The sequence below is a fragment of the Conger conger genome, chromosome 8, assembly GCF_963514075.1.
Source record: "Conger conger chromosome 8, fConCon1.1, whole genome shotgun sequence".
Lineage (NCBI taxonomy): Eukaryota > Metazoa > Chordata > Actinopteri > Anguilliformes > Congridae > Conger > Conger conger.
This window is the reverse complement of record NC_083767.1, coordinates 54,087,964-54,102,102: the sequence shown is the minus strand read 5'-3', so window position 1 is coordinate 54,102,102 and position 14,139 is coordinate 54,087,964. Positions and strand designations below refer to the sequence as shown.

Genomic DNA, 14,139 nt, shown 5'->3' with positions numbered 1-14,139 from the left:
AGCCACGGGACTGTATGGCGGCAACTAAAACAAATTAAGAGCCAATTTCTAGTGTTTCTTTTCTGTGCTAATTGATAATGCACCACATCTGAAACCAAAGGTGAAAGTGGAGTCTTTGGAAAATGCTATAGTGGTTGTGTTAATGGAAATTGCCTTTTATGGAGTACAGCTAGAGAACTCAAATCATTGCCAAGGGAGGACCTCTGTTTTAACAACAACATTTTAAAGTTTACAGCAAAGGAACATGTAGCACTTCCCGAGTCCTGCTTTATTCCTGGTGTTTTAGCCACTTAATCCACAGCCAATGGTACAGTGAATTTTTGAATTGCTGTAATTAAATAATCAATAGATGATAATTTATTTAATTGTTGGCATTGTCTTGAATTGCTGCTGTGAAATTAGCAATTGACAATTTCTTGAATGTTGCTCTGAATTATTTCTTGATTGAATGTTCTCATCAAATAATGATGCTTTACGATATAATGAATTCATTGGCATTTCTTGAATTGTTGTTCTAAAATAATCAAATATTTTTTCTGAAATAATTTATGATAACATTTAGAGCTTTACCGGCATACCATCGCTTTCTCCCCCTGTTTGTGGAAATTACAGTTGATGGGTACCTCTTAATTTGGCGCTGGCACTAACCTAAATCTATCTGTGTGTGTTCTTGTCTCTCTGTGTTTTTTTTCCAGGCTTTTTAGTGCTATTTTAGAACAAGCCACCAAAGGGGACGGGGCCACGCCCATCGGCGGAAAGGCGGCGGGCTTCGACGTGAAGGCGCTGAGGGCGTTCAGGGTGCTGCGTCCGCTGAGGCTAGTGTCCGGGGTGCCCAGTGAGTGTCCCTCAGGACGGGGGGTTATTATTGGTTTTTATATGCGTATACACTCAGCGATCACTTCATTAGGTGGGACCCGTACACCAGCTTGTTTGTGCAAATATTTCATCGGCCCAATCATGTGGCAGCAACTGAAAGCATGAAAGGTTCAGCTGTTTTTCAGACCAAAGGTCAGAATGTGGAAGAAATGTGATTTAAGTAACTTTGGGCCGGTGGAATGATTATTGGTGCCAGGGTGGTTTTGAGTATCTCAGAAACTGCTGATCCCCTGGGATTTTCGCACACAAGAGTCTGTTGAGTTTTCAGAGAATGGTGCGAAAAACTGAAAACATCCAGTAAGCAGCAGTTAAGGCGTTGTTAATCAGAGAGGTCTGAGGAGAAGGACCGGACTGGTCAAAGCTGACAGGGAGGTGACAGTAACGCAAATAACCACACATTACAACAGTGGTATGCAGAAGAGCATCTCTGAACACACAATACGTCAAACTGCTAAGTGTATAGCTACAGCAGTCTAATAAATACCTAATAAAGTGCTCACTGAGTGTATATTCTCCTGTATTGCATTAGGATTGTAAAGCTAACCCTTGAATTGATGGAACTAAACTAACTTTTCTGTCCACTGGCCACAGTAGCTGGTACATCTGAAAAATCTACCAGCCAATTTCACTGGTTTACCAGACAACTAGATTTGTACAAGAATTGTTCAAGACCTCCGACTGATAGGTGCTTATCTGCCAATGTGGTTGGTAGAGTGGAGGTCATATGGGTCAGTAGAGGACAATAGGTGGCTGGTGTTAATTTCCCAACCTGGATGGGATAAATCCTTTTCTGAGGGTAAGTTCACTGATATTACTGGTGAATGTGACTAGAGAACGTATCGTCTAAGACAGGGCGGGTGGCCATAACCCCATAACACGAGGTTGCTCTGCTCTAAAAGAGGTGATTAGATAGAGGGTGAAAAAAGTTGAGAAGAAGATGATCTGTATGCAAGGAGATGGGCATTGACATCACTGAGCTGACCTTTTATAGCATCTCAATAACCCCTCGCTCAGTTCCCTCAGTCATGAGAAATATCAGTGGCTCAACCTCAGCTGAATGAGGTGCAGCACAGATGCTCACCGTTACCGAATAAAGCAATGCAAAATCCCATCGTCAAGGAAAAAAAAACCTCACCTCAGTAGTAGATGTTCAGAATGCTGCGTGTGTATATCTCAGGGGGTTCCGTCGTAAACGTAAAGGTGTGTTTTACGGAGGAGTGTGAAAGCACAGATCGCCGTGTCCCTCTCCAGGCCTGCAGGTGGTGTTGAACTCCATCATCAAAGCCATGGTCCCGCTGCTGCACATCGCTCTCCTCGTGCTCTTCGTCATCATCATCTACGCCATCATCGGCCTGGAGCTCTTCATGGGCAAGATGCACCGCGCCTGCTACATTTACCGCGACGGACACCTGGGTGAGCCCCTGACCCGCCCTCTCTCTCCGCCCTAACCTCTCCCCACCTGCGTTCACCTCCATACTCTCCCCCTCCACGTCATCAGGGGTGGCGCGGCTCGCTCTGGGGGGGGGTGACCTTCCCCAGTTTAAAATTGTATAGAAAAAAACTGTAAGTAGATACATAAGGGCACTCATTTTTGCACACTTCGGGCAAAAGTGAGTTTCCTCTCTGTATCTTTGAACCCAAACAATGAAAAGGTCTTGTATGTTCCAACAGGTACTGCAATGTTGACCCTTATGTCTGCTTTATATGTCTTACTTTAACCTGGTATGCCAACCAAGAAATACACTGTCTGTTTCCCCGGGCAGCCTTGGAGAATCAGAGTGGTTTGTGGAGAGAATGTGTGTTTATGCTCATATTCTTACTGCACAAACCTAGAATTCAGGGATCGATGTATTACCGGCTCATCTCTGTGTACTATGGCGCATGCAAATCTCAACCCAGGATTTAACAGGGATGTAAATAAGCAAGGCAGCTTCAATTCAAAGGCTGTTTACTGATATGGATTCTGCCGTCTGAATAATAGTGAGGATGTCCCCCTTTTAACCTTGAGCTCGACAGCGCTCTGAATATGCTTGCGGAGTGAGAGTCACTCTTGCTGCTCACTGCACAGGCCGAGTAGTCTTTATGCTACATGAGTTTGCTTATCTAATCTATACGTTTTAAGAGTAAACGTGGGATAGGAACTGCCGTCATGAAGCGGATGTTTTTGGTTGATTTAGCTGGTCATTGTGGGAGCAGTTCCTCTATTTGTTCTCACAGAGTATCACAGATAACTGTGTCACGCATCTCTGCTTTCCAGTCAAACTCTCCGTTTTGTTCCGTACTTTGCTGCGATTTCACGCCTTGGTGTGTCAACCCTCAGAAGCACAATGCGGCAGTTTATATTTTTAGGAGAATACAACCTCAGTACTGTCATTTGTGTCCTCTGTCAGGCCAACGATATGGTGAACCAACGCACTTCTACTCTGGCAGAGTATCAGGATTAAGGTCAATTAATAATGCAGTTCAGGCAATTCAGGAAATTATTTGAAATTCAATTGAATTGAAAATGTTCTTTAGGGAGTTTTCAATTATTTGTTTGAATTCTCTTAATAGATTGAACCGTAGTGGAATTGATCCCAACTCTGACACATTTATTGTGACACGTGCTGTTCCACTGAAATGTTTTGTTATAGTTTTTTTTAAACGGAGAATACACATACGATTAAACCTGCTGAAGTCAACATGAAAGTATGAGTGCTGTTTATGGAAAAAAATCTCTGAGGATTACAAATGAAAGTCGAGCAGACACGACTTACTTTGTGGTCTTTTGACACCGCGCCTGCGAGCTCCCAAGCGCACGAATAAGCGCTTTTGTCGCCTGAATCGCGGGTGTTAGCGGCGCTGCCGTCTCTGTCGCCAGGTCCCCTGGCGGAGGAGAAGCCGGCTCCCTGTGCTCAGGCCCACGCCCACGGCCGGCAGTGCAGTCCGGAGAACACCACCAAGTGCGATGCGGGCTGGGAGGGCCCCAACGACGGCATCACCAACTTTGACAACTTTGCCTTCGCCATGCTGACGGTCTTTCAGTGCATCACCATGGAGGGCTGGACGGACGTGCTGTACTGGGTGAGTCGGGCCCCTGCACTGGGGCGTGCCTGAGGGCCCCTGCACTGGGGCGTGCCTGAGTGGACCGCACTGCACTGTGCCTATTCTGACAGACTGCCTGGAGCTCACTGGCAAACTGCATGCAGGCTTCCAGTGAACCTCCCGTCAGAGTAGACACACACAATACAACACGTTCAAATTCACTGAGCTAACTCACACACACGCATACACACACATATACGCACAAACTCAAATTATTTTGGCATATTAAAAATGATCAAAATCAAAGAAAACATACAGTATCACATCATGCATGTGTATATGCAGATGTTTCTAGTCTAAGTAAACATTTCATTCTACAGTAAATCTTGGTTTGCAATTTCATTGAATGCCAAAATCATCTACAATTGATCAGAGGAAAGGTTAAGTGTTTGTTTTCTTTTAAATATAAGTACTGTATGTGTTCCCAGAAACATCTCTGAAGTCAATGTTGATTGCGGAGGGAGCCTGCAAGTCTGGCTTTAGAATGCGTTGCTTTTATAGTGACTCAAATACTGTATACAACCATGAAAAATAATCCTTACCATCTTTTCTTACACAAAATCAATGCGCAAAATCGCTTCTGTAATTGAAGACAAGAATAAACCGTGTTCAGAGTCGCAACTCTCCTAATTCTTGACTGTGTAGTAAACCTCCAGATGAATATATGAATAGATTAAACGTGGAATTAAATTAATGAATTTATTTATCCCTGATGCACATAAAATGTGATTGGTATGGGAAATGCATTTCCTCCGGCTATAACGAGCTTAAAGCTCCAATAAACCATGACACTTCATATGGAAAACCTTTTTTTTTCTTCATAAGGCGGACCGTAGTGAAAGCTCAACATCTCAAAGCAGTGTCTGTATACGGTCTGCATTTGATAGACAAACCACTTTACAACATAATATTACAACATATCAAGACATTAGAAGGGCGGTGGAAAAAAAAAACACTTTTCTCAGTTAAGAAGAGCATTCAAAGCGCAAATAGGTTTTTTGTCTATCGCTGTCAGATCCTGACAGATTTCCTCTTTTACATAGAGCTCTGCCTTTTGACTAATCCAAACAATGCAAAAATCATTCCAGTTAGTATAAATTCCACCATAGATCTCCTGGCCAGATTGCCAGCTCTGAATACTTCCTACTCTTTCTCACAGAGGTTCCAGCTAGCACTGGATTACCTTTTATTAACCAACATTCACAAGGAGCAGGAAAATAAGAATGTGTTTGGCTTCAGTATTTTACTTCAACTGTTTACTTCATTATTGCTTTGGCCTGTGAGACAGTCTGCCCTAGCACAGTCAGGTATTTGGGTCCAGACCACGGGGCATGTTGTAACACCAAGACCTAATGCTTTAGCTGGTGGTGCCATCAGGTTGCCCACATGATATTCAGTGTTAAGCACACTGAGATGAATATCAGTACATAGAATATCTGTGACCAGTACTGTGTACACCACCTGCCCTGGTCCTGGCCCTGTTCTTCCTTCCATCTTTGGCCCTTTGTCTGTTTTACTTCTTTTCTTCTTCTTCTACTTTCTTTCCGCGTGTCCAACAGTGTGTCCCAACCATAGTGTGGGCCATAGAGGGCAGGGATCAGATGATATATATTATATAGAGCCTTTCATAGATATGGAGGTTGGGGAAGTTACTGACCTCAAAAGCTCTGTGCAGTATGTATAGCACTGGGTGAGGTACAAAGGCCATTTTGTGCTGTGTGGCACACTTAGCAAACAAGCAGCAACAGGTGTGGAGGCAATTTAGCCAGTTTGGCCAGCCAATTATTGGTGGTTCAGGCTGGCGGTGCCAGATTGGGAATCCCCAATTCCGTGTCATTCAGAGGATACCCTCTCCTTCAGTACAGTGTCCCTGACATTGGATTGATGAAACCTCTGTATTTCTTAAGGGGGTAGATGTACCAACCAGTGTAACCTAGAGCCATATACAGAGAGCTTTTACAGCAAGAGAAGAAAAGAATTGGGTATAGAAACAAGAATACTGCTTGAAGAAAAAGGGGGAAAGACATTTGTGTGCTCCCATCTTTAGATATAAAGAGAATTTTTATTTCAAGGACTCATAGCGCCAATGATTATATACCTCTGAAAAAAACACATCTTCTCCCCTCCATTAAATATACGGGCTATTTTAAAATGCCTTTTTACTCTCACAGTTTCTGCTGATGGAGACATTTTCCTTTGTGTAGAAAATGTGTTCAGGCACTGTAATCTTGCATAGACGTGTCCTGGTGAGCTCAGTTCTGCTGGGTGTAGAGTTCAGCTCACTTTGTGTGCCATAGCTGCAAGACATTGGTTGAATGAAAGTAAAGCAGACAAAACTTAGTAAAAAAAAAAAAATGGTTTCCAGGTCCCCTTAGTCCTTGTTTAATTTCTTCCTTGCATCTTTTTACCATCTGGGTTTTCTCTCTCTCTCTCTTTCTCTTTCTTCCTATTTTCCATTTTTTTTCTAACCTTCCTCCATCTTCCAGATGCAGGACGCTATGGGCTATGAGCTTCCCTGGGTCTATTTTGTCAGTCTGGTCATCTTTGGATCCTTTTTCGTACTAAATCTGGTTCTGGGGGTGTTGAGCGGGTAAGAGCGCCGTGTGTCCACTGCTGGCTGTGATCACTAACCAGACAACAAGACTCTGAGGGTGAGGGTGCAGAGCGGAGGAGCCTCGATGCGCTCCTGAAACAGAAACCTGATAATCCGGACTGGAATTTGGAAAATTGGAGGGGGCCATTGGGGCGGATTGGGGGTGGTTTGTATTAATAAAACAACAGTGCCAAAAGACCCAAAAAAAAAAAAACCCCAAAGCGACTCTTTAATTGCTGTGGAAATGCCACTCCAGGAATCTTGACATTTCTTTTCCATGAATCACTTCAGTTGTGTGGAAAATGTCAGGTTATCGGTGAGGTAATGGTGATTTTGGCAGTGTGTCTGTTCAGAGAGCATTCTGGTATAGCGGGGCCCGCAGGGTCATGTTGGTGATTCAGTAGATTCGGGAAACCGTGGACCCGTCTATCTGTTTTATGATAATCTATTTCGAAAGGGGCTTCAGGTGCACTGAGTCATAGTTCACTGTCTTCACGACAGCCCGGTTCCAGCTAAACTACTTTCAGATGAGATAGAAGGCATACGCTCAGGTTTATGTATATAAATGTTTTTATCATAATTCAAAATTCATGAAGATTTCATATGCCAAATGTATTCATTCTTTGGTGCAGACGGACTCTTGACATACAGTAGATGTGGTGACTGTTGCACAAGCAAGTGTCAATCTAAATTCAAATGGAGCAAAGCCGACATATTCTGTGGTCCTGTGCTCCTGCCAAAACGGGACAGGGAAACGTAGCACAAGTAAAGCAGCCAATGGACAGCAGTAAATATTCACTCACATCTGTTTTATTAGACTGCTTTTCATGGCCGGAGGGAATAAATTGGCCTGGATAAACAGGCTAACTTTCCCCATCTAGAAAAGCAGTAGTTTGGCTGTTCTGATTTTTTTTTTTCTTTTTTTTTTTCTTAATGGTGAAGTGGGTCAGGGAAAGAACTTTTCTTGATGTACTGCAAAAGGGTCGTCCAAAGTGTCGACCCCAGGGAATACACTCCTTCTTAAAACCAAGCCATTTTTCAACCAAAGAGGTTCTGCGCAGTCTGAGTGACAGATGATTTAGGTAGTGTACTGTATGTCAAGGTTTCTGGGGACTGTTGGAATCTCCACACAATTGATGGATGGTTTGGCTGCCGCATGCATCTGAGCGATGGAGTCTTGTTGCTCTGGGTAGTTAATGCACACTAATTATTGCTCCGTCTTTCCAGGTGAATGACGCCATAGGAAATGGGTGGCCCTGGATCTATTTTGTTACACTAATCATCATAGGGTCATTTTTTGTTCTTAACTTGGTTCTGGGTGTGCTGAGCGGGTAAGAATGGGTTTTATCTGTTTGTGTCTTCCAGCTCTCTTCTCTCCTTGCCTGCACTTTAAAATAAACACTTTTTACACTTATTAGGAATGTCCACATTTCAGTTTTCACCCTCTGGTCAGGTCCAGCTTCAATTTAACATGCGATAATGTATGTATAATGTGTGTAGTCAATGAGTAGAGAAAACTAACTGGAAAAATTTGGGGGAAAAAAATAAAAGAAGTGAAATTAATTTTTCATGAAACATGTCTGCATGAATGAAAACAGGAGCCTTCTTTCAGCTGTTATTATGCATTTGTACATTATTTTTTAGACTCTGTAAATCTTCAAAAGATCCTCAAAATACTTTTACAGTGACCTGTAGCTGGTCAGTTTCTTGTTTCCTGTCTTTGCAGCCGTCGGGTTCTTCCAAGCCAACTGTTGCGTTCTCTCTCCATTCTCTGCCGTCACATGCAGCAATTCACGCTCTGCGCACTGATTGCAAAAGTTAGCCACGAAATCAGTCGAATAACTAAAACTGATAATGGCGAAGGCTTGGGCGATGAATGTAAGCTGATTACGGCGGGAGAGTCAGGGTGCACTGCCCTGCATGCTAAACCGGAGAGAGCGTGAGGCAGGGGAGAGAGACTCTTCAGGCCTTTTTTTTTTCTTTTTTTTTTCTTTTAATTTGCAGGCGGTGAATTAAACCACAGCAGGCGCTGGGATAGCGGTCGCCGTTGCACGCTTGGTGCCTGCCGTCTGTGTTGCAGATTGTCTGTGAGATATGATCTGACAGCGGCCATGAGCCGGGCTCATTGATCTCGGGGCTGTGTGTTCGCTGCGGGCAGAGGGTGTAATTTCACACGTCCCAGAGCTTTCGCCGCTCGCCGGCCGCCCCGCCCGGGGGCCCCGCTTCTCCCCCCACATCGATCTCGCTGAATCCACCCCTCCTGGAGGTGGCCTCTCCAATAGGGCCCCATTAGCGTTTCTGCCGCCCACTCACCGCCACAGATGTGCACAGTGCTGCAGGTGATATACAGCACGCAGTCGTAAAAGGATGCCTCGTTCTTCGGAGGGCATTCCCGTACGGCGTAGCTCCTCGTTGGTTTCTTCCCCGTGGCTGCGTGCCTTTTTTTTTTTTTTTTTTGCCGCATTAGCATCAATTGAAATTCTCGCTTTGCCGATTTCCATAAACATTTTGCTGTTCAAAAAAAAGGGAATGTGGGAGTTTCTTTCCTCTCCAGTCATAATATGTTGACTTGTTCCCCCGTCTGATCCCGAGTGCGATCGCCTTTGCTGCATGTCTGTGTGTTTGAGAGTTTGTGAGCGGGCTTTGCTGTACCCGCTGGTTCTATCGGTTTTGATGTCTGCGTGTGAATGAGGAGTCGTCCCTGTCAAACTCAACAGGGTGCTGCTCTTTCCTTGACCTTCCAGTTCCTCTCTAATCTACATTTGTTTACGTCTGAGTTCCTGCTGGTCACTGTCTCAAGTTTAATTAGATGTTTTATTTTTTGTTTGATTGTTTTTATTAGTTGAGCATTCAGTTGCTGAGACATATTTGCACTAGTTTATGAGTTTATGACTGCTTGCATCAACTTGTTTCCATGAACCAGATTTCAGATCCTTCTTTCTTCCTCTCTTTTTGTCCCTCTCCTTTCCTCCTTTCCCTCCACCAATCCGTCCCTCCTTCTCTTCCCTCCTTTTCTGTCCGTGCCCGGTGGTGTGCAGGGAGTTCTCGAAGGAGCGAGAGAAGGCCAAAGCTCGGGGAGACTTCCAGAAGCTGAGGGAGAAGCAGCAACTGGAGGAGGACCTGAAAGGGTACCTGGACTGGATCACCCAGGCCGAGGACATCGACCCCGAGAATGAGGAGGAGGGCCTGGACGAGGAGAAGCCCAGAAACCGTGAGTGCTGGTGGGGGAGAGGGCGGGCCTGTGTGGGGGACAGGGTGGTGGAGTTTGGGGGGGAGTAACAGTGTGAGAGTGGTTCTGTGTCGGGGAGAGAATGGGTCTTTTTGGGGGAGAGTTTGGGGCTTTTGCTCATGGAGATTGTGGGGGACAGGGAAGTGGAGTTTGGGGGGAGTAACAGTGTGAGAGTGGTTCTGTGTCAGGGAGAGAGTGGGTCTCTTTGCTCTTGGAGATTGTGGGGGACAGGGTGGTGGAGTTTGGGGGGAGTAACGGTGTGAGAGTGGTTCTGTGTCGGTGACAGAGTGGGTCTCTTTGCGCTTGGAGAGAGGGTATATGATGCGAAGGAGAGGGTGGTGGAGATGGGGCATGGGGGTGAGCTAGAGATTGGGGTGAAAGGAGACTGCGAGGAGCCTTGGGCTCTGGAGGGGAAGGGGTATAGTGTGGCCCCTCTATGTGAGAGTTCTCTCGATGGTCGGACATTGTTGAGCTGAAAGACGTTGGTGGAGAAGCTTCCGTTTTAAGCAGTGGCCATCACTACCACTGGCACTGACACTGTCCTCGAGGATCCCTTGATGACCTTGTTGCTAAGGCACATTCTCGGACTGTCCCAGATTAGCATTCCCTCCCTCTTCTTCCTCCAGCGATGGAGTGCGAGCGCTAATGCTCTCGATTTGCGCCAGCACAACATTCTCCACATGGTCAATAGGCTATTGATTTCTCTTAAGGCCTTCATGCTAGGATAGCTTATTTCTTTGTCTGCTAATATATTTCTCTGGGGGATTGGGTCAGTGGTAGTGCTGGTATGTTAATCACGGCGGTGGATTGCGCTGCATCAGCGAGCGGGCGGTGAACGATGCCCCGTGAAGCAGCTCCGCCCATTACCCCGGGGCAGTCAACCAAATGACAACCATCATGTGCCCCATTCCTCACACACTACCCCCCCCCCCCCCCTTTTTTTTTTTTTTTTACCCCCTGAGGTTGGGGTGGACCTTATCAACCAGTAGATCCCAATGCTATGCTTGAGTCTGTGTTCTCTGGTGTGCTTGTTTTGGTACAAATCTTGTACCAGCCTTTCTTCAAAAGGGACAAGCAGATTTAGGTTTTTTGTTTTTTGTTGTTTGTTTTTGAAAAATGCATCAAGCAGTGACCATTCCCGGCCTCCCTTGAGGTGGCCTCAGAGCCTGTTACCATGTCCCCGGCTTACCGTCTGTGTGGGTTTGGATTTTCAGCGGGGTTGGTGGTGCGCCAGAGCGGCCTCAGGGTCACCGCCCCTGTGTTTTAGCGGGTTTGCTGATGGAACGAGCAGACGTGTTTGCTGGATGCCAGATTAGTGTCATTATCCCCTCCTTGCCCATGGGTTGTATCTGAGTTTTGTGTTCCATGGCTGACATTTGAAATGGGGTCCATTTTCCTGAATGTTGACACCACACGTTTGAGTCTTTTTCAAGAGTGAGAGCTTTGGAACTCACTCTAGCATTTTAATGATTCTTTCTTCCCATGTTTTGGGTCTAAATCTGGTCATGACTGCTTCATTACACACATTAATGGAAGCTACTGGAGTGGACAATCTCACTGTATGCAGTCTCTCCCTCTTCTCTCTATGTTGCTCATTCGTTCTTTCTTTCTCTTTCCCCCTTTCCATCTCTCCATTGCTGTATCTCCTGCTGATGTTCCCCCTCTGCCAGCACAGCAAGCCTGGCAAATGCTGAAGTACCTGATGGGGGGGTTGATTCCTGAGTAGAATGGGATTCTTTTCAATGGGGGGGGGGGTTATTTTTCTCGCTTTCTGTAGCCCTCTCTCTCTCTGTAGCCCTCTCTCTCTCTCTCTCTCTCTCAGTGGCAGGCTCCCAGCTCTCCCTGTTTGCAGGAGTGAGTGGGTCCTCTGGCTCTGTCTGAGCATGGGCAGTGACAAAAGGCACAGGAGGAGGAATCGCTGTATCCCTCTCTCCGTAGCCCTTCTCTTTCTCCCCTTTCTCTCCTTCTCTCTCTTCCTCCCCTCTCTCTCCGTGCACGCTTGCATTGTTCCACCACAAAGACGGAGGCAGACACAGTATCACGAGCTAGAGGAGAAGTCCTTCAAGTAAAATTAATTGAATCTGCCACACGTCTCCCTTTGTAAGGTGTGCTGAGTGTTTGCACACATTAATCGGAGGACATGCCTGCTGTATTCACAGTCACACTTGGTATTATGTGTAACTTCATAAGGACCTTACAATCTATACTATACATCCATGTTTACAAAAGAGTAAACATGGATTATGAGGGATATACATGTATCTCACATTTATACAAGTGGGGGCTTATTTTCTGCCTCTCAGCTGTAATTACATTTGTTTATTGTTAATGAAGGCTTTATAGATCATTAACACACTTCCTATTGTTTATATGTTATGAAGGCCTTCATTGAACAAAGCTTAACTCAACAAAATTACCGTTTGTACTTTGTTAGCCTAGTGTTTACTAGTGTTTGGCTACCCTGGAGTAGATTTAAACTTGAGAATGAGAATGATTCTAATGATTTCAGGTGCAGCTCCTGTAGGTAAGCTACAGCTATATCACTGAGCTTCAAGAGCTCAACCAAAATTAAGCCAGCTATGTGAATGGCTTAGGAAACCCCCCAACTGAGGTGCAGTTATGCTGATAACGTATCATATCATTAGGCTGTGAGAAGGCGTACGTAGAGTAACTATTACTTTCTACGTTCTACGAAACAAATGTATGATAATGTCCATAACAATGAACTAAAATAAGAAATAGAACAGTTCTATTATTCATCATATCATTTCCATAATGCAGCATTATAAGGAAGTTGGTGCTCAAGTATATTGTAGCATAGTCACATTATCTCTTGAGTCCTCAAATTGGCAAATTGGCAAATTTTCCATACAGTAGATACAACAAATTTAAACAGTTTTGAGAGCAGTTGATCTGCACAGTGCTGTGTTTAAGGACTTTATTGTTCCCAGCACCGTAACTATATTCTATACCATATATTTCTTACAACAATTAGAAGAGGTCTTACAAGCTACAGTGGGTGACTGGCATTGATCACATCTACTATGCCATGAAGATTCCTACTGATTTTGATTGATGCACTGCATACAGCCACATTATCGGAAATGAATCCTCAGCGATGATGCTTTGTCTACAGTGCTTGCGTAAGTGCTTGCAATCTTATTTACTGAAAATGCAATGCCTGGGCACAAGTCCCATAGTTTCCAGTTCTTGCATACTTTGTGGCTGAGTGCACATTACCATACAAGATGTGGCCCACAGTTTAGTTTGAGATTTGTAAGCTTTCAGAGCTCTTCTGATTTCCCAAATTGGTATGGCCTCACATATCTAATCACTTTACAGCACATTTAAATGCCATAAGGATATATCACACTTGCTGATATTTTTAACTTTCTGTCAATTCCAGGTGAACCTCACTATGTCATGTCTATATTACACATGCTGTGTGTTCATAAAAGCATGTGAAATAATGTAATTCTAGGGTAGCAAACAGAAAAGGAGATCAATGTGACACGTTTGAATTGTTGCGTTTCCTGTGACTTGATCGCTGTTCCCTCGCCTGTGCGTTCTTTACTTAAAAAGACTTTATTGGGTTTGTAATAGAACGCAGTGAATATTTGTTGAGTGCCCATCAATCAAATCGCTTTTTAAATATTCTTCAAGGGATCTTGTCCTGCTCCTTTTTTTGTTGTTGTTGCCTGCTCCATTGTTCTTCACGGAAGACCTCTCGTTGTTCACTACATTGACTTGCAATTCCATGCAGTTGTTGTTTTGTTGCATCATTACTTGTCCACAGCTTGCCCTATTCCCAAAAGGATCAAGCCTCCATTTGCGCTCAAAGTGTCTATTTTTCATCTGATTTACTTGGGCACAATGAAATAGCTCCAGCACTTGCCTGCCTGCCTGCCACGCTGAGTGGCTTCTCTAATTCGAATTCAAACGCGTATAACGAAATGCGAAGAATTACATGACACAACACACCGTAGGGTGTACATATCTGATCGTTTTCTGCTGAAGCGGTTGTCAGTAAACCGGAGCCACTTTGCTCGACATTGCCTTAACAATCTTCACATGTCAGCCTCTGCAAAGCAGATTGGAATGCACACCGTGTTCACTGGATGAATCCTCTTAATGCTATTTATTGCATAGTGAATTAGGCTCTGGCAGAGGACAAAGAGTACAACACCCGCTCACGTGATGGCCAGCACGGAGCGGAATGTCAATCCTCACAGCGATGCATGTTTTATTTATGAAAGCAGACCGTATATTACATATGAAAAATACCGCAATAGGAAATGCAACAATTCAAAGCTAGACAGGCTACTGAGTCACAAGACAATATCTTCATATTATAAGA

At 44.6% G+C, this 14,139-nt stretch overlaps 1 protein-coding gene across 1 annotated transcript in view; it reads left to right on the top strand.

Moving 5' to 3' along the window:
- The window catches only part of cacna1c (calcium channel, voltage-dependent, L type, alpha 1C subunit), a 252,518-nt gene that overhangs the window by 189,358 nt on the left and 49,021 nt on the right, over positions 1–14,139 (top strand). Inside the window, exons 5-9 of the mRNA XM_061252517.1 lie at positions 696–835; positions 2,128–2,289; positions 3,737–3,939; positions 6,447–6,550; positions 9,592–9,764. Of these exons, the coding sequence (XP_061108501.1) occupies positions 696–835; positions 2,128–2,289; positions 3,737–3,939; positions 6,447–6,550; positions 9,592–9,764 (782 nt within the window). The remainder of the gene's footprint in view (positions 1–695; positions 836–2,127; positions 2,290–3,736; positions 3,940–6,446; positions 6,551–9,591; positions 9,765–14,139) is intronic.